At 34.8% G+C, this 25,709-nt stretch overlaps 2 protein-coding genes across 9 annotated transcripts in view; one reads left to right on the forward strand and one right to left on the reverse strand.

The window, feature by feature from the left end:
- l(3)mbt (lethal (3) malignant brain tumor) overlaps positions 1-1,199 on the reverse strand; it is a 59,131-nt gene extending 57,932 nt beyond the window's left edge. For 4 of the 7 annotated variants that reach the window (XM_069847830.1, XM_069847829.1, XM_069847823.1 and 1 more), the window contains exon 1: positions 912-1,055. The gene's annotated coding sequence lies outside the window, so the exon portion shown is untranslated. Of the gene's footprint in view, positions 1-194; positions 509-638; positions 781-911 lie in introns of those variants that run through there. The other 3 variants (XM_069847828.1, XM_069847825.1, XM_069847826.1) reach the window with 3 other exon arrangements.
- Positions 1,200-1,513: 314 nt separating this feature from the next.
- On the forward strand, positions 1,514-25,629 carry LOC138715197 (protein-L-isoaspartate O-methyltransferase domain-containing protein 1-like). Of its 2 annotated transcripts, none has more exons than XM_069847831.1 (6): positions 1,514-1,669; positions 2,188-2,562; positions 12,748-12,882; positions 15,570-15,673; positions 20,132-20,285; positions 22,803-25,629. In XM_069847831.1, the coding sequence occupies exons 2-6, from the start codon at positions 2,256-2,258 to the stop codon at positions 23,876-23,878; spliced, it is 1,776 nt and encodes a 591-aa protein (XP_069703932.1). In that variant the 5' UTR covers positions 1,514-1,669; positions 2,188-2,255; the 3' UTR covers positions 23,879-25,629. The 2 variants fall into 2 exon arrangements, with proteins under 2 accessions (XP_069703932.1, XP_069703933.1); XM_069847832.1 differs by lacking the exon at positions 1,514-1,669 and adding an exon at positions 1,723-1,974.
- The last annotated feature ends 80 nt before the right edge of the window (positions 25,630-25,709 follow it).

Genomic DNA, 25,709 nt, shown 5'->3' on the forward strand with positions numbered 1-25,709 from the left:
TTACATTTGCTGTTAAATCTTCAATAACTGAAGAAAAATTTCAGAGTTTAGTTCATGTAATGAAAACCTTAATACTTAATACAATCAGATTGTGCAATGTATTATAATAAGACATCCGAACTTCGACGAATGTTTGGAATTGCAGGAAGATATTGTTGTATACTTAATAAATATATTTAATAACATTAAATTACCTTGTATGAATGTTGTTACGTAAATTTTTACACTTCACACAATTCCGTACGCAAACGTATATTGAGTTTCCTACACTCACATGTGAACTCATTCATTTAACAGGCCATTCCTTTGGCCTGCAAACTGCTGTATTTTTTTACTTTCAATTTCTTATAACACTTGTTTAGAGTCACTTTACTTTTAGGTTTTGGTTACACAGGGTATAAGTACGCGTTTTAAATGTTTATCGGTGTTTTTATCACAACGTAAATCATTTATGAATTACGATAAATATATTTCTAACATCTTGTTCCAATCTGTACTTCCCTGAGCGTTACGGCGTTTACGCTTTGTTCGCTGATTTACTTTATTAGTTTTTGTTAGAAAATAAACGAATAGTGTATAGAACAAACGTGCTAACTTAAAGAATAAACACTAATCTACTGTCAAAGATCACCACTTACCTTTTTCCATTGCTTATTTCTACGTAAACAAAATTTCATTTTAATAAGGCTATAGTAGAGGACAAGATACCTGCACCAATATACTAACGGAGGTCGAGTCCGTCGCACGAGAAAAGAAAGTTCGTGACTAAAAACTGTTAACAAAAAATTAGTTTCAAAGATGAGAAAAAGCAATATTGTTTCAAAAATAATTGCACCTAACCGTCTCAAACTATTTCCTTCTTTATATTATTTTTAAACGCCGTCTTCGGTAATGAAATGATTACTACATACCTTCATCGGATGGCGGTGCCACGGGCTTACGCTCCGCCTTCAACATGAAAGAGAAGGCAGTGGATAAGGTGTAGGCCTTATGACGTCAGTAAATTTTCCGCGCCATAGCTTTTATTCAAAGAGCGCTAAACACGCGTTGTCACAAAATGTGATTTTATTAATATACTCCTAGGAGTTTATTTGTATTCTTCCATCTTAATTACAGCTTGGGAGTTAAAGAATGTGATGATATTGATTTGTGTAATTTTCGCAACGAATTCAAATACTGTTGCAGCATTTTATCCCCAACTCAACTTCAGAGGCGAAATCAATAACAATGGCGAGGTTTCATTTCCATCCTGAATCCGATATACTTCTATAACAAATTTCTATTCAAAGATGGTGAGAGTCATCTGTCGACATTGCACAGGACTCAATCTGATGAATTTTGTTCGCCGATTTTTTATTTATTCATTCCAAGTATATATATTGTATTTCGTTATCAGTGAACCTCATTAGCACAAAATAAAAAAATACAAGTCATCCAGAATTCAGAAATAGATGGAAGTAAACAATAGTGTACATAATTAATAAACTAGTGTAATAATGCAGATAAACAAACTTGACAGTTAAAAGGTTGAAGTACACTTTATTTGCTGTAGATTTCGCCTCGAACTTGCAAGTTGCAACCAACGACCGTATGACTCCTCACTGATTTTGCAAGCAATGGCATAAGACGAATTAGTAAAGGCGGTGAATTGGTTATTCTTGACGTCAAAGTAGGTGATATTTTATCCTGAAATTCGTTTTGTTTACATAATGTTTTACTAAATTTTTTGTCATAATCCCATAATTAATGATGAATATAGTCATTTTCGAATATATAAATTAAATATACATATTGAATTGAAGAATTCTGTGAAGTGTTAATATTTAATTTGTCCGTGTTGTTTTTGTTAAAAGTGATCAGCTGATTGACCTTGAACCAAGTGCTTTAAATGGTTTTATTTTAGTCCATGAAGCAAATATCATATAAATTTAAATAATTTTAATATTCCATTATAACAGCGATTGTAATATTAAGGTTAGTTTTTGGTGCTAATGTGTCGAAAGTTTTGACACGAAGGTGTAGGAAGTAGATGATCAATCAGCTGTTTTACATTTCCTTTCAAATCAAAACAGCCATTAACAATAGTGTAGTACAATAACCCATGAATAATTAATATAAAAATGTGTGTTGCTTCTCATAGAGGACAATAAACTTAAAGATAACGCTGTTTATTGTTGTCATTTGCAGACGCTGAACCTCACCCAGTAAACATTGGTTAGGTGACTGACAATACTGTACAGAGGAATTTGCAAAAAATGGGAGGTGCTGTAAGTGCAGGAGAAGATAATGATGATCTGATTGACAATTTGTTAGAAGCAGATTACATTAAAAGCCCAGATGTTGAACGTGTTTTTCGGGCAGTAGATCGTGCTCACTATTTCACGTCAGAATTTAGAGAAAATGCTTATAAAGACTTAGCGTGGAAAAGTGGTAATCTTCATTTATCAGCACCATGTATTTACAGTGAAGTGATGGAAAGTTTACGGTTATGTCCTGGACTCAGTTTCTTAAATCTGGGTTCAGGTACTGGTTATCTAAGCACAATGGCTGGTCTGATTCTAGGTAAGAACATTTGCATTCTGTCCCATATCTCTGTGGTTAAGATTTCATGTTTGCATGATATTGATTAAATATAAATCAGGAAGTAACTGACCACACTTACCACTGTAATTTCTTTTAACCAATAAGGTATAAAGGCTTGTACTTTATTTACAATTATTGCAACAGTTTTCATCGCGTTGGTAAAGGCTGCGGTGTATTAAAATCAGCCAATATTTCCTTCACATCGGTTGATTTTGAGTATTCTTTTTTATACGGAACTAATTGTGTGCAGTAGCTATGCGCAGATGTAGTAGGGACAGTGTTGGGAAGTTACACGTAAAAAATTAATTTCTATACTACGCGTAAAATTAAGTTCTTTATCTCATAAATGTAAAAACATGTAAATTAAAACTTACTGTAGGCCTCATACTTTAAATAAACAAAGTGTTAATTATTAACTTGAGTTCCTAGGCTACCAGCGTGCATTACTTGCGGTAATTCATTGGGGTTCTACATGTTACGTTTTCATTTCTTCTATCCTTTGAAATGATACGCCGACACACAGCTTTTCCGCGTGTTGCTTAGCTACTCGTCGCGCCTATATACAAATCCCAGAGCTTACTAGTCATCAAAGACTGCCAACAGTTTTCTCATTTTCATTTTGTCATTGTGTTTCCCATGGTTCCCACCGGCATATTTTTTGCCTCATATTTTTCTTTTACTGAACTCCTTAGGCCTATATCATTGTGATAATGAATAATGTCTTTGTGCCTACTTCGTTAATTTTCCTTTATCTGCTGACCGAAGAAGTCGTCCTCTTCACGAGGCCAATATTAAAAGAGAGAAAAAAAAAAAATTTTTTTTTTGTCCTCTTGAGAAGTCTTCGTTAATTTTCCTTTATCTGCTGACCGAAGAAGTCGTCCTCTTCACGAGGCCAATATTAAAAGAGAGAAAAAAAAACAACAATTTTTTTTTGTCCTCTTGAGAAGTCTCTGTGAACAGTTCCCAGAGGCGGAAATTTTGACTTTTACTACACACCTCTAGATTATTCACGTTAAAAAATGTGATGATTATTAAAAAGATAAAGTGCTAAGACAAAAGGATGAAATTATTGTATATAATATGTGATACTGTGACGCCAAATGTTACTATTTTAGTTTGAGTTTAATTCTGATGAGGTTATCATCATTCAGATATTATTAAAGTGAAAATGAAAATGAAAGCAGCAATGACATTTAAATATAGAGTACTGAATGGTTTATTAATAAATGCTATGAATAATCAAAAAGTGTGTGAAAAATTCACAGGTTAATCTTTCAATTTAAAGAAAATTACATTGAAAAGTGTGGAACTTTTTTTTGTTGTAACATTATAATATCCTTTGTGTGTTGTTCTTGGAATGAAATTATCATCAGTGTTACAATATTATGTAGGCCTAGTGTTAAAACGGTTAAATTCTAGTTTCACTATAATTCATTCATTCATTCATTCATTCATTCATTCATAATGTTCTGCCCAGTCTTTCACTGCAAACTCGGTATTCACTGTAAGATACATTTAATTTTTCTGATTATTTTAGACAGAATTAATTAAACTGAAGTTGTTACAGAGTGATGGGTAATCGTGACAATTAACAACTGCTAAATTAAAAGAAACGTTAACCTTAAAAAAAAGTTCCTTATTACGTATAGGCTATATATGTGCAGTGCTTGTCTTGTGGAGAAAAAGGTGGTGGAACTCTGTGTAGAATACTTCCAGCTAATGGAAAATGATTACCGTACTGTCCAATGCACGGGAATTTAGCCTCCTTTTCGTCCAACTTTTTTCAGTGCCTATGGAGTTCAAAGAACAATATTAGACACGTAATTATTAACATATTATTTTATCGATTCTATGATGAAAAATACAGCAAAAATTAAATACTTACCATTTGTATCGTACCTAATGACTTTTTATTAATTTATTTCCATAAAAATGAATTATTACGTCGCGTAGAAAATCGTGTAAAAATTAGTTTTTGTACGCGACGTAAATTACGAGTAGTTTACGATGTATTATCCAATTTACGCAACCAACCTGAGTACGAGGAGTCATAAAACAACATAAAATCGAGAAATAAGTATGGCACTGAATTCTTAAATAGGACTAGGCCTTTATTCCAGTGAAAGAATTCAGTGAACACCAATTCGAAGAATATGTCGGAGTGTGTCAATGCTGAATGATCTACCAGCGGATCTACTGTTCTCATTCAGTCTCGTTCATATGTACTGATATTGTAGGCCTACAAGGGATTGGGACTATTTAAATCTAGCTGGGAAGCTTTTTTGCAGCATATCAATGCATGTCAAAGCTTACAACGATCCCAAAATATCCATGTAAACGCTTGTCGAAACTTGTCTAATGAAATTGGGGTTTGTTTAAATAAACTTGGAATTCAAAACATCTCTTCTGATTCACTTCAAATGAAAAAATTGAGACAAGAGCTCAGGGAGCGAGCATTTCAATCTTGGTGCTCTTTATATCAGAAAGGGAAAGGCGTCATCCTCTATAAGGAGTTCACTCCCGCCAATAAATGGATCCGACAACCTGATCGCCTCACTAGCAGTGAATGGAGACAAGCTCTTAAAATGACAGCTAATGTTTGTCCGCTGCGTGCTATACCAGGAAGGTCCCGAGACGCAAACCACTGTCGTCGTTGCGTCAGTGAGATTGAAACTCTTGGCCACATTTTGGGTGCCTGTCCTTTCAGCGAGACACTGCGGAACTCTAGACATCACAGAATCAGGTCCATGATTGCTGAAGCCTTGAGGAAGAAAGGTCTCACTGTGCATGAAGAAGTCCATGGCATCTCTCAAGAGGGATCCTGTCGGCGAATTGACATGCTTGCCATTCCACCAGGCTCCACAACAGCATACATTATTGACCCGACAGTCAGGTTCGAGGCACAGGAACAACAGCCCGCTGAAGTCCACTCAGAAAAATGCAGAATTTATGAGCCCACAGTTCCATTCTATTTGGAGAAATATCACCTCACCTCCATTGAAGTAGTTGGGCTAATGGTTGGCGCTAGGGGCACAATACCTCGCCTCTTTGTCAGTTTCTGCAAGAAGTTCCAGCTGAACAATGACTTCATTCGTGATGTTTCCCTTGCCACTATCAGAGGATTACTTGCCATTTTAAAATACCATCTGTACTTTGTTTCCTAAAGAGGGAGAATTTTGCTCGAATATCTAATCTGTTTGTTTACTATGTTTAGGCCTGTTATATGCATGCTAACTTATTATCTTTCCTGTACTTAATTTTCCCTTTTGTTCATTCCCCTCCTTTCTCTTTTGTGGTCTGTTTTTGTTTTCACTCAATATGTTTATTATGCTTTGTCCAATGAGGCAGTCCCGTCATTGGGAAAGCTGAAAGAGTGTCTTTCAATGTGTTATGTTATTCGATGTGATGTATAAATGATTATGTGCAAGAAAGATTAAAAACTGGCATAGTGAAAGAAACGGTGTACTAAAGATTAATGTAGCATACTGGTATTTTGATTTTATTTATTTCGTACTTCTGAAGTACCAGTATACATTATTATAGGCCTATAGTCACTTTAATGTAAGGATGGTACCTATGTCTTGCAAAAAATTAAAATTGACGTAAATACACCATTTTGTTCAGAAAATAAAGCCCTCTCAATGCAATAAAGGCTTTATGATATTTCTGGGGGAAAATGAGGAAGATTAGAGAATACCGAGTTAGCAGAAAGACCTGCTCTTTTGCAGAAGACTCTGAAGGAATGATATTTCCATTACATATTCCACTATGTAAATAGGGCCTAAACTAAAAATAACAGTTTTAGAGACATTGTGGTTCCGATAAGCCAGATAATCTTTTTTTTTTTTTTTTAAGGAAAACAACATGTCAGTCAAATGCAATAAAGAAATATGTTGTATGTCTCAGTGTTGGAGTTCTTTATTTTCTGCTTATGGATTAAGCTTTGTAAAATACTAAATGCGATATTGGTATATTTTAAAATTTTCATTGTTGAAGGTAGAGATCAGTGGCAGAAAGCATAACGGATATTCAGGTCACTATAGGATGCAGCACGATGTAGTACCGTGACTTGCATACAGATGGAATTGATCTGAGGAAGCTGCAGAAGTCCCAGGTAGACGAAGGGCTTTCGTAATGGACCCTGTCAGACATGGGTAATGTGCAGCTGAATCAATAAATGACAACAAACAGTGAATCACGAAACTTAAGAAATGCTGTCCTCCAAAAGTGCGATATATGACGTTACTTTTAAGTTGTTATAATATAATCAGGTCGCATTATTATTATTATTATTATTATTATTATTATTATTATTATTATTATTATTATTATTATACATGTCATGGTCTGTTCCTTTGTCGAAAAAGGAGTTAATGATATAGCTTCTATACCCAGTAGTAAGCTCACAGAAATGCAGATGACAAGAATTTACTTGTACTGATTTATTTGTGCCAAAGTGTGAGCACCCACTGAAAAAATTAAAAGTCGACGACTATGATCCACCACGTGGAGTAGTATTTTGCATGTCGAACTGCGAAACTGAGTCCAGGTTCAAAACTTTGTTGGGACAAGTTACCGGGTTGAGTTTTTTTACGTGAATATGTCTTTAAAATCAGACCGATATGCGGGATACCAGGATGGAAACGGCGACGTAATATAGATAATGTTTGCAGGTGATCAATTCCGACACTACAACTTCGTGACGATTGAAGTAAATGTGGTCTCGTTCGACCGGATATACTACTACGATGCGAGCATGATCTTGGTGGGGGCTCGCAACGCCTATGTGTTTGCTCCCTGATGTTTGGTGCACAATGAAGGATCTATCCTCTGGTTGAGGTTCTGGCTGATATGTACATCTGTTATTAGGCAGAATATCTCACTTGATATGTATCAGAGGAAGAACAACTATTGTTTGTATGCATCTGTAGTCTGACTAGTGTAATGTAGCTAGTCGGCGATGTATGCAATGGAGGGGGAAAGGAACTGGCCACCCTACCTCATTATCTTCTGGTCTAGTTGCCTTCTTGGTATCACTTGTGAGGTTCAGACCTGCCTTTGGACAGTTGACTAAACAACAACAACAACGAAGGATTTCGCCTATATCTGTGGATTTATGACATACGTATTCACGTGAAACCCATGGCTGTGTCGGGACAGCCACATCCTTTTTTCTGAGGTTTTCCCTCAATCCATTAAGACAAATACTGGGTGTATTTCGGCGCTAGACCCTGGACTCATTTCGCTGACATTATCATCTTTATTTCACTCAGACGCTAGATAACCATCGCAGTTTATAAAAGCATCGTAAAATAAACCAATTAAAAAACACCGAGTTTTAACAAAGCAGAAACTAGACGAGATTGGTGGACGATTGGAGCACACACAAATTAACAAAATTATTGAAACCTCTGGAGTGCCTGAATTGTTGACACGAAATTGCTTAAATTAAAACTATATAAAACAGCCTCAGTACACCAGTACATTCCTATAGGCAATGTTATAAATGCAGTACAGTAGATTGCATTTTTGTCGCTGGATTTTGCTATCAGTTGAAGACAATGAGTGTGTGCGTACCGAAGATCATTTTCAACATCTGCTGTAAATAAGCTAAAATTTCTTAAATAGAAATCGTTGATATGCTCGGATAAGTTGCATCTCCTAACACCTTTTGGTGGCAAATGGCACTGTAGTTGCGTGGTCAGCGACTAGCATGAAAACTGGCACACGAACAGAAAGATAATCTTACTGTTTATATGGTCGGTTAAAGCCATACTGAACGAAGTGTCACAATGTTGGTTTTGAGAAAAACGAAGTTGAAGTAGGATTGAATATTATTATTTAAAGAACATTAAATTTGCCAAAGTACACGTCTTTGTCAGTTGCATACTTACGTACAAGCAGATGTTAGTAATAACTTCAACTAAGGAAGGTAGTAAACCTAATTCATTTTTCTTCAAAACTGGCGCTTAATTCATTATGGCCTTCCACTGACCATATGTTAGCAGCTGAGCACATTTCACTTGACATAAAGTTACGTAAAATAACTGTTAGATACCGTGTGAAATGTGTAATGAGAAAGTAGGTGCCATTTTTATGGAATCGGATTTTTTTTTTTGTATTCAAGTGATAATGCCTTATTATCCCAAAAAATCGGCTGTTATAAAAATTCAGATTTGTCATTAATATGATTTAGAAAAAATGGATGTAGAATATAAATTTTTATGGAGCTTAAGAAAACCTAGTGACTAGTGAGGATGTCGTAAAGAAATAATAGAATATAAGACGACAAATGACTAAAGAGCAGTTCATACTAATAAACTTTCTGAATATAATGCAGTGATAAAAAAGTAAAAGAAACGGTATTCATTTATAAATCTAATATTTACATTAAATATTGGCGTAGGATTCCGCGGCTACTGTTAATGGATTGTGAGTTTCCGGACTAGTGCCGCGTTGTCTCAGTTGCTAGCTCTAGCAACTGAGACAACGCGGCACGCAACTGACACATTGCGGCATAAGTCGGGAAACTTACAACCCATAATATTTACATTGCTTTAGTACGGCATTAAAGATTCCTTTACATATAAACATCAATAATTACAGCAACGCTGTAAATGGGGCATACTTAAATCAATATCAATATGAACACCACGCGACAGGAAACCTACTTTGAAATTTAGTGTAATATGACGCAGTGCTGTAGAATAGTCAACATTTGAAATGTCGTCGTCATATTACGAATATAATCTTTTTATTTACGAAATTGTTGCGCAGCTGTTGATCTACACTGCCTTCTTAAATTTTATCGTTCTGTGCCTGCCAATTCATAAATCATTCCATCATTGTATAGAAATGTATAACTACACAAACACCATAAATTCTTATACTCTAGGTACGCGAAAAACGAACATGATCAATTTATTCATTATGAAACCTGATCTACTATTATTATCTTATTTTTGTGCATCTTTCTCGTGCAATATTTTGGGGATCTAAACTAATTGATGCACATTCTCATACGCTGTTTTAAATAGTCCGCTGTTGTGATTAAAATGGTAGCATTTCTGATTACTACGAATCCAGCGGGTCTGAGTTCGATGTCCAGCATGGAAGCTGATATTGTTCTCTATTTCATAGGGACTGGATGTTTATTGTCGTGTGTCGTCCTTACTTACTTACTTACTTACTTACTGGCTTTTAAGGAACCCGGAGGTTCATTGCTGCCCTCACATAAGCCCGCCATTGGTCCCTATCCTGAGCAAGATTAATCCAGTGTCTATCATCATATCCCACCTCCCTCAAATTTATTTTAATATCTTCCCATCTACGTCTCGGCCTCCCCAAAGGTATTTTTCCCTCCAGCCTCCCAACTAACACTATATGCATTTTTGGATTCGCCCATACGTGCTACATGCCCTGCCTATCTCAAACGTCTGGATTTAATGTTCCTAATTATGTCAGGTGAAGAATAAAATGCATGCAGTTCTGCGTGCATTGTGTAACTTTCTCCATTCTCCTGTAACTTCATCCCTCTTAGCCCCAAATATTTTCCTAAACACTATGTGTCGCCCTATGTTATTTAAATAGCTACCTTGCACCATACTGATCAGGGAGTTCTGCTGCTGCTTCTGCCTAGTATTGGTTGATGGACGAAATAATTTAAAAAAAATCTTGTAGTTTTATAACTACAAGATTTTTTTAAAATTATTTCGTATCACATAGGATAATGCTTTATGTAATAAAATAAGGTCGTGTAGGCTTCGGATTACTGTGCATTGAATGTTAAAAATTATGCTGAGAACTATATCTCATTGTGTTTAAAATGTGCTACGCAAGCTCCTGGTTTACAATGGTTTGGAATTCAAAAAGTTTTTGCCGAAAACATGGTAGGTATTTCAAATAAAAAGAGTTGTTTGTTTATAGCCCTACCACTTGCCACAAATTTCATTACCTGCGGGTAGTGCTGTAGGATTTTCGTTTTCTTTACAATTAACTGCAAATACATTTTAGGATCAATGTTCACGAGGGTGTAATAAAGTAACCAGTGAAATTTAAGATTCTACCTGAGATAGAATAGAGGAAATTTTTATTGTACATTACAATACCAACTTTTCATCTGGTTACACTTGGACCATGATCTTCATCATAACTAAGGAGAGCGTTTGCTTGTGCAGAGTGGAAATGAAATAACCCTGCAGATTTTCAGAGTGATTAGCTCATGTTATTGGTGGAAAGTTCATTGCTTTTCCAGAAAAAGAAAGTTTTTTTTTTTTTTTTCCGAAATGTTTAACACCCTCTTATTCGGTAACTGTTGCGAATAGAATCGTGATTTTTGTCCATATCGATAGAAAATCTAATAAAGAATCATTTATTCCTCTAGTATGTTTCAATAGCATGGACGGTTTTCGTGTAAATGTAATTTAAAAATCTATAATTTCAAGCCATTGAAAGAAGTGAACAGATTGCAATGTTGTAGTCAGAGAGGAAGGTGGGTGATAGTTCACCTACAGAGACAGACCTGAGTTCGTTGACCTCTTACATTGGCATTACTAGAAGAAAGATCAGTGTGTTAGTGATGATATTGCCAGACTGCTGAAACTTCTAACTTAATTTTGTAGTGCATTTAATCAACAAAACATAATATAGGTTTGCTTTTCATTTCACTGTACTTTCGTTCCTTTCAATCTGCAGGATTATTTCACTTTCACCCTATGTAATGTAGGTCGACCAGGCGGCTCTTGACTAGCACGAAGGCCATGCAACATGTGGCAAACTATCTTCCACATGCTTTGCAGTCTAGTTCACTCTCTCTGTAGGAGTTGTGTTGACGTTAGATAGCGTGTTATTCTTCTGATTGTGTTAGTGAAGTGTTTAGATTTAGATTTAAGAGTGGTCTTTTACTGCTGTTGCTATGTGAAACGATAACATTAAATTTTCTTACAAATCGTCTTTTTTTACTTTTCCGCAATCACTCTTTTTCAGGTAAGTCTACCATGAAAATCCTTTGTTTTAATGTAAATTTCTGTGGTGCCATGTGAGCAAGCTAATCTAAACACTTCACTAGCACAATCATAAGAATAACCTACAATCTAATGTCAACACAACCACTTCTAAATCTAAGTACTTCACTAACACACCTAGAAGAATAACACGCAATCTATCGCCAACACAAGCCAACACAACTACTCCTAAATCTAAACACTTCACTAACACTTGAATAACACGCAATCTAACGTCAACACAACCACTCCTAAATCAAAACATTCACTAACACAATCAAAAGAATAGCATGCAATCTATCATCAACATAACCACTCTTAAATATAAACACTTTACTAACACAATTAGAAGAATAGCACGCAATCTAACGTCAATACAACTACTCCTACAGAGAGTCTGAACTGCTGAACTGGACTGCCGAGAATGTGGAGATGTTTTTCCACGTGTTGCATGGCCTTAGTGTCAGTACCATGCTGCCTTGTCGATCTACATTAAGTAAGCGAATACTCTGTATGTTTATCATTTTTGCTTTAAAGTTACCAGCACTATAGCCTCTAATCATATATAGGGAAAATACCCCATTTGTGTTGTAGTTTGGTCCAGAGGAAATACTCGTTTTTTTACAAAAATATTCGTCATTAACGAAAATGGGCTAAGGATCAGCTTGGATTGTACACTTTAACCTACGCAAGGTGAGAGTAATTGAAGTTTTATGCGTTCGTAAAAAAAACCGTTCATTATTTATTAAAGAGGAATATATGTGATTATCCACTCCTTGTATCATGTGTTACTGATTTCCTAATTGCTTTGTAAATTGAAGGAAGAATGAGCTCAGAACAAAAGAGTATAATGCTATTCAGTACGTGACTTCATTCAACCTTCTGCCCAGCAATGATGGATCATCGCAAGTCATGCAGAGTGTGGCTGTAATGGAATACCACGTAAAAACTCTGCATTATATCCACAATATATTTTTGTTGTTTACTGTAGCAAGTAAAGGATGTTTCATTGAAATATAACTTCATCAATTGTAAAAGAAATAAACTATAGTTCATTTGAGAGTTTATATTGAATGCTTCTAAGATTGTACATATATAAGTTTAAGTACCTAACATTAATGACACCTAATTCAAAGAACACATCTGTGTATCTGTTTTGCAGGTCCTTATGGTACTAACCATGGCGTTGAAATTCACGAAGACGTTGTATCTTATGCAAACAAAAAATTAGACGAGTTTAGAAAAATATCTCCAGCATTGGATGAATACGAATTCTGTGAACCGAAGTTTGTAAAAGGTATAGTAAAAACATTTTGATAATTTAATATAAACCACTTACCATATTTTTTGGAGCCAGAATCATTATCGTTTGTTGTTCTGTAAAGTTATATTTTCGTAGTTTCTGTGTCTCTTACAGTATTATTACAATACTTACTGTGTTTTAGTTCTTTCTTCTAGGTGTTCACAGTTTAGAATCATAACCTTTGTATTGTAGCTAAAGGTTTCTCATTATTTCCGTACGTCTCTTTAGGTAACTGTTGAAATGAAGCCCTACTTCCATCTACATTTGTGTATGGGCGCAGGTACAGAAAATCGTGAGGGCGGGCACAGTCCTCCCATGAAAAGTTAATTTTTATGTGTGGGTAATTTGTTTTATGAGGCACTTCTCACAAGGGAACTGTTAATCAGCTACTTTGAAAACCTCCCTAGAACTGCGCACATTGTTGGATCTCCATAGCAGATAGATATAAAATTACTCATTTTAGTGCCAAGATGGAGAAAAAATGGAGCTTCATGCCCCCAAATGCATTCATATTATATAGGCGATACTTTTACCTTTTTACCTATACTAATTATAAGGTTACATAGACATTCATCACCTCTAGGAATTAGGCACTTGTGCCTGTTCCTGCTCCGAAGGATTGTTGCAGCCATCTTGATTTTGGGCGTTCCATGCTACTCCATCACTTTGCTATCTATTTAGAAGAAGGAAAATCTTGATCAAAAATCCCAGTCCTGCTTCTTAACTGTTGCAACATACTGGTAACTCACCCATGTAAAAAATTATCTACTCGAAAGCTTCAGTTGAGTGGTAGGTTTCGAAATTAAAGCTTAAATAAAAGATTTTCGAATAATTGAGTAGCCCCTGACCTTGAGTAGATAATGCTGTACCTTCACTTAAGCTATGGTTTCACTATAGCGATCATCGCTCAGAGCTCAATGCCAACTGAGTGGTTACCTTACAGCAAACATTGTCCTCTTTGCTGTCAAAAAATTTGAAATCATTTATCAATCCATTAGTCATCATTCATTTTATTATATAACAGTGTGGTGTGAAATAATTTAGAATATGCATCAATAATTCGGGACTCAGTTCAAAAAGATAAATAAATAGTTGAAATTATTTAAAATAAATTTCTAAGATATCTCTACTTTAAATTGTACAAAATTCTGTGCCCCATTCAGACATCAAGAATATTGCTAAGATCAACATTTAATATGAAATCTCTTCATGATAGATCAGCATATTGTCATAAATAAAATAGATTCACCAGAAATTTTGAAATTACTTCCTTTTTATGTACCATTCGTCAAGTCACGCAAAAACGTACTTTTCCAGATCCCAAGACAGTCACTCACAAGAACTCACCTCTAATTAAAATGATGTCTCTTTTTAATATATTGAATTATTTGAATAATATCGATTTATTTTCGGAAACAGATGTTGCATTTAAAACAAATTTACTCAAACATAACTAATTAATTAAGTAACCTGTTCTTCCCTGGCATTACATTCTGATTTCTCATTGTACTGTTTTATATTATAAATTCTGCTGTAAACATTGTGTTTTTGTTTATATGGTAGCCTATATTATTTATTTTTGTAATGAAATTATTTGTGTGAGAAGGTGCTTTTATAGACAATATGTCTGTATACTTTCAAATAAGCTCGAAGAAAAATAAATATGGGCAGCTATTTTTTTTTTATATTTGTGTACCTGCTGTGGAGAGCTTCACATGCAGTTTGAGGGGAGTTTTCGACATGAACTCATTAACAATTCCCTTCTTATTATTTTAACCATTACATAAGAGAAAATAAGTACCATGACATATGGTATTCATTTTATCCTACATAACCTTAATTAAATATTAACACAAAAATTTTTGAGCTCAGAACTCCGTTGATGGCTAAATAAGATTTGTCATGAGGTCAGTTACATATTATAGTCTATGTGTGGAATAAGCATGTTCTTAATTTAAAAAATTTGATTGCCTCGTAATACAGGCATTATCATATTTTCCTGTCCGTATCGTCATACCTGATTTCAAGCTTTAACGTCCAATCAGGAACTTCTGTCAGCTATATGTAGAACTTATTTCATCAAAGGAAGCTCCAGTGATGGTATCATCGAGAATCAATATGGGACATTAGTTTCCAGTCAATTTCTACACCTGTTATATAGATGATAAGGGTGATGTGTAGGGACAAAAGAAGGTGAAGGAAGAATAGGAGGAGGATAGATTGATCCATAGCGTAACCAGTTAGCTAACGGCTTTTTGCGAATGGAGATCAGGGTTTGATCCCTGGAAGATAAAGATTCGTGGTGAATAAAGTGGCTGTGAAGCAGTTTTTTCTGTATATATCGCAGTTTAATTATACTGTCGCTCCATTGTCGTCATATCACCACATCTCATCGTCTCTGAATTACCTTTGTAGTTGAAATAGGACAATTTTAATAGAAGTGAAGAAAGAAAGAGAAAGGAGGAAAGGTTATGAAAAGAGAGTAAAAATTTGGAAAGGGAAAACACCTAAAGAAAATATATTTCATAACATTATTGTTCGCTATAAACTCCACTTGGTCTCCCCAGGATTCGAATCTGAATCTCCAGTGTGAAAAGCCGACAATTAGACCTTTATCTAATGGTGTGCATTAACAGAAAATAATTTTCCTTTTAATACTCATATGACACATTCTCTTTTAGGAAATTGCTTGTGCTTGAACACTGATGTACACCAGTATGATAGAGTCTACTGTGGTGCAGCATGTCCAGAAAACCATGAGAATTATATGAAGAATCTCATTAAGGTGAAATATGTTTAATGTGTCGCAAGCTTTGGTGCTTTTGTTTTCCCGAGATTGATGGTCTGAATATGCCCATACCATTCGCTGGCAATTAATCTATGTTGTATTCATCCATTTCGAAAATAGCAAGCACAGAAAAACAAGTTACATAATTTAATATAATGAAATAACTGGGAAAAATTAAGAGACGAAACAGCATCACAATATTACATAGCTAGATGTTGACTGTAATTCACTGCATTCTTTCCTTAATATGTCATGGCAGGCAGAGTTTAACACAACTAAATTGAGTCCATTAATTATATGTTGATCTAATCTGTTCTATAAAGCAGTGGGTAGAGAATAGAGTGCTTTTATGTTGTGTTTCTCTATATTCTACACAGGAGTTTTTCAAACTGTCTGATGATATGACTGTGTAAAGAGGTATCATGCTATCCTTCTCATTCTGAACACCTTTACTACAGTCCATTGAAACAATAAAAAAGAGACATAAATGGTGTACTTTTGCACTTGTTACTTTCTCCAAAGTATCATGATCGTGACCATTCATGACCAGTTGTTTATAGACTTTCCTTTCAGTTGCAATGATTCTTTTATTGTTTTCAGTGTTTCTTTGTATTGAAACAGCAGAGGGATCATTGTTGTTTCAGAGCTAACTCCTGGACACCTTTGAATATATTATGTAGTAAGAGATAATAATCATTAGTAGTGCAAAGTCGTCGTCTTTGGTCTATACTCTATAGCATTGGTACCTATGGGATGACTATCAGAACCCTACTCCCATTTCCTATAATCTGGAAAATAGTAGTCTCCTGAGAAAGTTTCCTATAACCTACATTTATCTTTCGTTTTTGTTAACCATTTGCTTTTTTTTATTTTCCTTTTTTATTCATTCATTCATTCATTCATTTATTTTATTCCATAGATCTTACATGAGCAATGAAGCTTTAAGATGTGGAACAAGTCAAAATTTTACAATATTACAATTACAATTTTTACAAATTTTTACAGTTTTACAATTTAGTAATTTTCTACAATTTTTACAATTTTGTGCAATTTTTTACAATATTTTGGCGAGATGTAGTAAGATGAGGTGAAGTCCGAGGATTCGCCAAAATATTACTCGGCATTTGCCTTTTGGTTGGGGAAAACCTCGTAAAAACCCACCAGGTAATCAAATCAAAGGGGTTGATGCCGAGGACTCGCCATAGATCATCCGGCTTCAGTCCCAGGGCTGTGGAAAACCTCGGAAGAAACCAAAGACCAAAGGGGGATCCAACCCAAACCCGAACACAGCTCTGAATCAGCAGCCCAGTGAGTCTGCCGACTGAGCTACATCGATGGCTCTACTAAAAGTGTACAATACATAAATTTACAAACACAAACAATCATTCATAAGTTGAGCAAAACTCATATAAATTGAGAGAAAGAAGACAGAGGACAGATACTGGAAAGTTTTATTTTCTCAATTGTACTGTCAGGGACTGGTATGCTTTACCTGCAGACTTACTAAAGGCTTTACCAATAACCAAAAATGTATTTAAAAATAGGCTTAAGGACTTTACTAATAGACGATAGTATATTATACACACTATTTAAAGGGTGTAATTGGTATTTTGTTATTTGAAGTGTTGTATCAGTGAAGAAGTGTATTGTGTCAGTAAAGTGTGTTGTGTAAGTGAAGTGTGTTTGTGTCAGTGACGTTTTATAGTTTATAATGACAGTGCAAAGTATTTGAACAGTGAAATGTTTTTGAAGTGTTAGTGAAATCAGGATAGAATCAGTGAAATGTGTCGTAGTTCCAGTGCAGTGAGTGAGTTGACAGCGAAATAAGTGTGGTGCTGGTGCAAGTATGAACATATCATACTCGTGGGTTTTAGTTCGAACTTAGGGTTAAGATGCAAATTAGATTTACTTTAAATGTTATTTTAAGTGATCGTGCTTCATTTAATAAGGATGCTCCTTGTTATTATTATTATTATTATTATTATTATTATTATTATTACTACTATTAATTATTATTAGTATTATTATTAATTGTATTTTTATTAGTTGCGTTTCTTATTAATTGTCATTATTGAGTGTTATTAATCACCACTGCCATTGGGTGTATACCCATTTGCAGTGTGAATAAATATATACATACATACACACATACACACATATACATACACACATACATACATACATACATACATTAATAAAGAAATTTATGCAGTGTTCCACAGTTGCCAGATCTTGTCCTGTGGGCAGTTATTCAATAAAAATACAACTAGAATTGACACAGTCTGGTTTGCATTATACATGAGTTTTACAACCAGAATTCGGTCATTGGTTTAGCTTCTCGAGAACCGAACCTGGGATGGATCCATGTACTTAGGCTTAAATTGGCCCATTATGCACCCTATATGCGACAATTGTCCATGTCTGACAGATGGCCTCAGTGGCATTCGTAAATTTGATGCTGACAAGTAGACCATTGTGCCTCAGCCTGACAGAGCCAGGTCCCATCCCCAAAAGAGTACCTGGAAAGCTCCAGGATCCGAAGCCCCAAGTCCTTCCTATATCAGCATCAGAAACCTTACTACCTCCAAGACTTTATCCCACCATATTTTTAACTATTGCAGATGATAGACGAAATGAAAGGGAGATGGAATGTGTTGGTGGAATGATAGATGGAAATGGGAGTACCCCGAAAAAACCATCCACTATGTGTGCTTTGTCCACACAGATTCCATCATGACCTGGCCGAGGATCGAATCCAGGCCGCCTACATTGAAGACCAGCGAGCTGGCATTTAGCCAGTTGCGACAGAATTTGGTCGTACTGAAAGATCAACAAAATGTACTGTGAGATCATTCAACTTACTGCCTAGCAGTGATGCGTCATTACTGGGCGGAGTCTAGTATTGGCAGAGCAGTGCATAGAAAGCACTTTGTACTTTATTTTAAAATATATTTATTTATACATGTTTACATAGTTTGAGCCGCACTTCTGTCACAAACTCCATTTCCTGTTTGCTATTTTAAGCCACATGCTAAATGATAGTACTAAATAAATCCCATCAACAGATATAAACTAAATTCAATTGCATAATGTTTTAACAAACAATTCCTGGAAACTAAAAAGGGTTTGTACCTTCCTTTGTGTAATGGTGTCAAATTTTTTTTGCAGTGTGTCATTATGGTTGCCAAGTTTTCAAACTGAAAATAAGAGAGATTTTGGAAATGATTGCCAAAATCGTACCAGCGTGGTATTATCGACGTGTTTTATCTTCTAGAGAATGTTATAAATATAACTGCTTATTTTAAACCCCTTTACAAAACAGGCTGAAAATTAATGAGAATTTGTTATTAATGTACTTAAAAATATTTAATTAGAACAACCTTCATAGCATCAGAGCACGATTTATATTTACCATTTGCTTTGCATTTATTTGGAAACTTTACTTGATCTTTTACATTTACAAGACAAGTTGAACTTTGTAACAATCTATGATTCAGCCTTAATAAGTTCTGCAGGAGTTTCTTGGATCAGTTTACTTGTTACTCATCATTGAAAACTCTTTTCAGTTTGAGTATTCAATCCTGGAATACTCATTATAAAAGCAGCCATCCACTTCTGGCAAACAGTTCATCATTCAGCAACATCTATTCAGAAACAGAAGTTTTGTTATGGAAACATAAAAAATATTGAAAGAATTAAAAAAGTAAATTGGAAATACCAGGAACGCTAGGGTTTGAATGATATGGAAATTTTAACAGTAAAATATAATTAATGAGCAAATAAATAAAACTTCATGAAATATGGGAAGAAACATTATCAAATATGTGATACAGGAGATTGGAGGAAATGTGTGTAATATGAGGGAGAACCCGTTAAATACTTGAGACTTGACAACCGTATGTATCATAGATGCAAAAAACATCATTGTGTCCGAGCTTTCTATGATCTCTGTCATCAGAGAAGATAAGGGGAACATATCTGTTGTATTCATTACCATGGACTGTTCTCCAGGGGTAGACTGGAATAGCTCTTGGTAATGGATCCAACAAGTATGTTTCCCTTTGTCTTTCCTGATGATGGAACTGATATACAGCTTCGAAATGTGAGATGTTTCTGCATCTGGGACTGGTGATTAAAAAAAAACAACAACAAAAAATTTCACATTATGTTGAATACTGTGAAAGTATCAAGTCTTACTTACTCTCGTGATACCTGGCGAGACTAGTAATATAAAACTTTATATGTTTCATACACTTTAAAGAGGTATAATAGTGATATATCTTGCACTTGCACTCACTGGATTTTGAACTTTGATCTCTGGGATAGTCAATTTAATACTCATTTAAATAATAATGTATAATTTATGGTGGCAGTTGCAGTTGATAATTTGGAATCATTCATGTATTGTAAAATATAGCGTTTTAAACCTTTATGATTTGTAATCTTTGTATACAGGTAGGAGGTGTTCTTGTCATGCCATTGAATGATCAACTATTGCAAATTGTTAGAACATCAGAAACTACGTGGGATACAAAATCTGTTTTGCCGGTTTCCTTTGCAACGCTACTGTTGCCTGAAAATACGGATGAGAAAGAGCAGATAAAGTTACGTAAGTAATCCTTATTTAGTAATAATTTTGTACAAGATCAGCATGAGAAAATAATAAAGTTTGCCATTGTTAATAAAAACTTTTGCAAGAATGCATTATTCTGACATCATAAAAAGATTGTTCCAAAATAAAGGCATAGTCTGAATTCAGTTAAGATACATGGATCATATGAGGAAGCTTACTAGTAAAAGACAGAAGTTTTACGTCAATTCTGTAACTTAGAAAAATCATATAATTACAATGACAGTAGTATTTTTCAAACATGAGTCTACTCAGTTTAATGTGTGTTGAATTTTCAAAATTTGAGCAGATTATAGATTCTTTGAAATTCACAGATGTTTGTCCATATTTTAATATAGACAGTTTATGAGGGATTATTTTCAAAATTTGAAGAAGATATAATTAAAATAGGAGCTACCAACACAATTAAATTGTAAATGGATGAATTTCTTTGCCGAACCCAATTAAAATAAAGTCCAACACATGTTAATGTTTGTATTCTATTGCCTGTCTATTCCAAGCTCGAACGCCTATGTAGAAAGGTTATTTTCTGTTGTGAGAAATAAGTGGAGGGATGAAGAAATAATCTTCCACAGATCTCACGGAAGCCAAGTCCAAGTTACCTTAAATTGTAATCATAGCTGTCATTCATTTTTCAGCAGTTAACATAGATTAAACCTTGCTTAAAAAAAGAACAAAATATTAATAATCATAATACACTTCGTAAACAGTCCAAATTTAAACTATACTGTACTACAATAAGACCTGTAGTAACTTATGCCAGCGAAACATGGGTCCTTAAAAACTCCATAAAACACAGACTACTACTTTTTGAAAGAGCAATATTAAGAAAAAATTTTGGTCCAACTAAAATGATTGATGGTACATGAAGAATTAAATATAACAGTAAACTGAATGAGCTGATAAGGAATAGGAACATAATAAATCATATAAAATCACTAAGATTAGGATGGTTTGGTCATATAAATAGAATGGAGAATAATAGACTGGTCAAACAAATATACAAATGGAAACCAATAGTTAACAGAAAGCAAGGTAGACCAAAAAATAGATGGGAGGATGATGTCCTGAATGATTTGAAATTGATGAAGGTGGAAAACTGGACAAAGAGTTGGAAGCCGTAAGGAATGGAAGAAAGTTGTTGAGAAGGCCAAAACTTTCATCTGAGAGTTGTAGAACCTGAAGAAGAAGAAAAAGAATACACTTCGTAGTTACACAGTAATACGATAAATTCAGCTTATAAAAATATATACTTTTCACTAGAAATAGTAATTTTATTAGATAATTTAGTAGCACAAAGCCATTTCAATAATTGTTTTTAATCTAAATCCCAAGTAATAAAATTACATAAAATAAACTGCTACTTAGTAATCCAGTATGAGTGTTTTTAGATATATGCATAACTATAGCAATAATATGGCATGGTGTGCGGATCAGGTCCTCTCAAATTATGTGCATTTTTTGCGATAAACATTACACCTCAAGGCTCTACCTCATCCTGCTGGATTTATTTCGGCAGATAGTACGATAAATTCTTCTCGAGAATTTAACGAGAACACAACACATAGTATAGTGTCCACATTTTATTAATACCCAGCTGATATCAAAGTCGACATTTTCCTTTGAAGAGATAAGATGAGAGCTTGTTTATTGATTAGACTTTCTCAGATGCCACTCCAGTCACAAGAAGCGGTAACATATAACTACAATGATGCAGTGAGATTTATAATCGGTGTGCTGATATCAATTTCAGGTGGAGTATGAAACACTGCTGCTCTAACTCGAAGTTGAAATAAATATATTGCTGATGGTAATTGTAACTAGGAACAATCTTTACAGCAGAAACGTAACAACAACGCTTGACATTGCAAGTATTGATGTGTGCAAAAAAAAATATATCACAACATAAAGGCTTCCGACTGGGTATTTAATGAATACACCGACTATACATAATAGATCTAATTGAATTGTGAATTACAAGTTACTATAGTCTACCTGTACTGCAGCATAAGGTGTGACTTTACTAGTAACAAGTAGAAGAGGTGTTACTCAAGTAGAGCAGAATATGTATGTTATTTTTAAAGCAATTTTTTTTGTGTTATAGAGTTTGTATTTGCGGCTAAATTTTTGTAGATCGTTTTTCCCTTTTTTCCTTACAATGTTGATCAGTGTGCAGACTTTCAAGCAAGGTTTCAATCTGATGATTTAAAAGGTTACCTTGCTGCTATGATTGACCAATCAGAACATTTTTGTAACATGACCTTTTCTCCAGTAAGAGATACATGACATTTAAATAACTTACGTATTTGTTAAAGAATCCTCAAATTGACGTATTGTCATTTATTTATTGTTTTTTTAACGATTTTTATTTCAGAAAATTGATATCTGTTAATTTGATGTTTGTGGAGAAACATCTGACGAATGTGGATGATGTTGGAAAATTATGTTTTAAATTACCGTCATAAAGTGAATGATTTTATTGTGATTCTGTTGCAGCTGAGAGTGAACCACTGTCACTACAGGACGCATGTAGATCATCAATTCGTACCATTTTACGTCGGAATGTTGAGCTAGAACATCCCGATCTTAAGACTAGAAGACGAAGACACCCAAAGAAGAAGAGTGTTAAGAAGAGATCACTACGTCGACTTGTTATTCCAATTTTTGAGGAATCAGATAATGATGAATTCGGTCTAGCTGGAGGAGAGGAAGAGGATAGAGGACGAGATCTGGGGAGGGCTGGTGTGATCTATGACGTCCAGCGCCAGCGTGCTGGCCAGATCACGGCAGTGATAGAGTTAGCACGAAGCTTGGCATCTCATAGATGTCCTCCCAGAATGCAGCATCAGCAGCAGCAGCAGCAGCATCAGTCCCAGGAACGGTATGACAACAGTGCTCAAGAGCGGGAGGATGAAGGAATGGAAGAAGCAGTTGATGAAATTCAAGATCAGCAGTCTGAGAAGAGGGCAGCTGAGCCCAGAGAGGCCGAGACAGCTCCTGTCAATAATGCTTTGACCCCTGAGGAGGTTCAGGAAGAAGCATCTGTAAGCAGTACCGCCATTGCAGAGCAGAGAAAGAAGATCCCAAAACGAGAGAAATTCGACAGCGGTATAGGTGACGAGATTGAGAATGGGAAAGGTTTGAGTTCGGATTCCGATAGAGATGAAGATGGAGGAGCATTTATGGACGTAGATTCTGACTCCGATTTCTCGGACCCATTGCCCTCTGTTGGGAAGAGAAGTCACAGATCAGAAGGTGGTGAGAAGGCTTCTTGTCAAGGGGATAACGGCCCTGCTAACTCATCTGACACGTCTCGTAGATCATTTGCAGAACGCAGGGCTATTGCTAGAAATGTGGCTCGAGAAGCAGTGATATGGAAGAGACTGGCATTCGCTGCAGATGAGGAGAGTGATAAGTCTGAAGAGGAGACCCAGGAATATCCTGCCATGGAAGTCCACGAATCACCTGTTGTTGAAACTGATTCCTATAGCACTTACATGCGAAGTAAGATCCAAGCCCTCCCTCTCCCTCCAAGTCTAAAAGCTTATATCAATTTATATCGAGACTTTTAAACTGTTTTTATACAAACAGGGAAGATTGAAGACTCGTTGATGCTTGTCAGCTGTGAATCTAATGCTGAGAAACCAAAATTACTACCATAATTGTCGAGCCATAAAGAGAAACCCAATTGAGATTTTATCTTACTTGAATATACTACGTATAACCATATCGGTTGGTAAGATTCCTTTAAATTATAGCCTTAAGTAGACTTAGTAACTGTTAGGGTTGTTTGATTTGACGGGAGTGTCACAAAAAATAAAAGTGTTTGATGTATATGACTATTTGTTACATGTTAGACTTAGTATGCAAAATGCTGAAGAAGCACTATGGTTGTTAGAGGAATATTATATACATTGTAAATAGGAATTAACATCTTACGAAGCTTTGATTTACACAGTTTGTGCAGGTGTGGGTTGTGGTTCACAATTTGCATTCTTTTCACAGACTTGGATTAATCACTTTGGCAATATGTACTCTTCGGCAATACGTATTTATTGATGACGAATTTATTTTATTTTATTTTTTGTGGATTGTTTGATAGGTATCTCGTTTAGTTTATTAGGGTTGATTTGAGCTTTCATTTTGTTACAGAAGACTGTCTTTAATCTTTAATACCCTTTTGATGCATTTATGCAATATTTTACTATGGGGCTAATTTACTTTTAAGTGAATATAATTCCTGTGTCTTAGGATATTAAATCTCATAAGTGGATCTTCTGTAACCATTTGTTTCCCTCCTGAAAAAGGTGAACATTTGCATTACCATGAGATTATTAGGAGTCCTACATAATAAGGTTATCTGCTCATGAGGTAGAATTCTGAAGGGTCTTCATATTCGGTTGTCAAGATTATGATTCGTCTGGTTTTCTTTTGAATTGAGAGTATTATTTGACTTCTGCATGTAACAACTGCGCCATTCAAATATTAAATTTGCCATGAAATAATATATATTGTGATTTATTATAAAAATAGTTTTTTCTTTTGGTAGATTATGAATTTGTTGATGTTGTTGACCGGGAAGTTACTTGGAATTGCCAGTAGTTGAAGCATCGAAATTCAGAAACAAAGTTGAATTTTGATGAAGTGATTTTGTATGGGAGATTTGAACAAGTCTTGCACGTAACATAAGAATAACTTGGAAAACTAATAGTAATTATCATGTAACAAAAATGTATATAAATAACTTTGTAATGGGAGCAACATATAAGATCATTTGAATATAAAGGCCTTATTTTTAAAAATAATAAAAAAAACTCATTGTTTATAGAATAGTCACAAAGTTAACTTGAGTAAAGAATTATTTTCACTTGCTTATGATATTAAGTTCAATGCTTACATAAAGTTCCTCATAGCTTTGTTTATCGCTTATTCAAGAAGATTATATTTTACACTTCTGAAGTGGCTAAATACTGAAAATCTAGTGATGTTATTAAATATAACATATGTTATGATAGTACACTTGCCAGAGTAACGCCTCACAGGCACTACGAAGATGTTTCACTTGGTGAGTTCTTAAGAGAGTTGTGTCTGTGGATCCTAACCTTGGTAGGTTAACTGTCCCATATTACATGATAGAGTATATGAGTTCAGTAATTGAATTTGTAGCTTTTAAGTGTTCATATGCCAAAAGGTTTATTTTTTACTATAATGTGTTTGTTTGGTTTGGGTCTTGGGATTATTTCTTTGTATTGCCTTTCATTATACTACAAAATTCTTAAATTTGTATTGAATAAAGATGTAAAATAAAATATTATAGATAATATTTTTATTCACTTTATTCAGGAATTCAGAAATTACTGTTAGACAGAGAAAAGGGATTTTTGTCTTTGTTACCATTTTCAG

Source organism: Periplaneta americana, chromosome 15 (assembly GCF_040183065.1).
Source record: "Periplaneta americana isolate PAMFEO1 chromosome 15, P.americana_PAMFEO1_priV1, whole genome shotgun sequence".
Lineage (NCBI taxonomy): Eukaryota > Metazoa > Arthropoda > Insecta > Blattodea > Blattidae > Periplaneta > Periplaneta americana.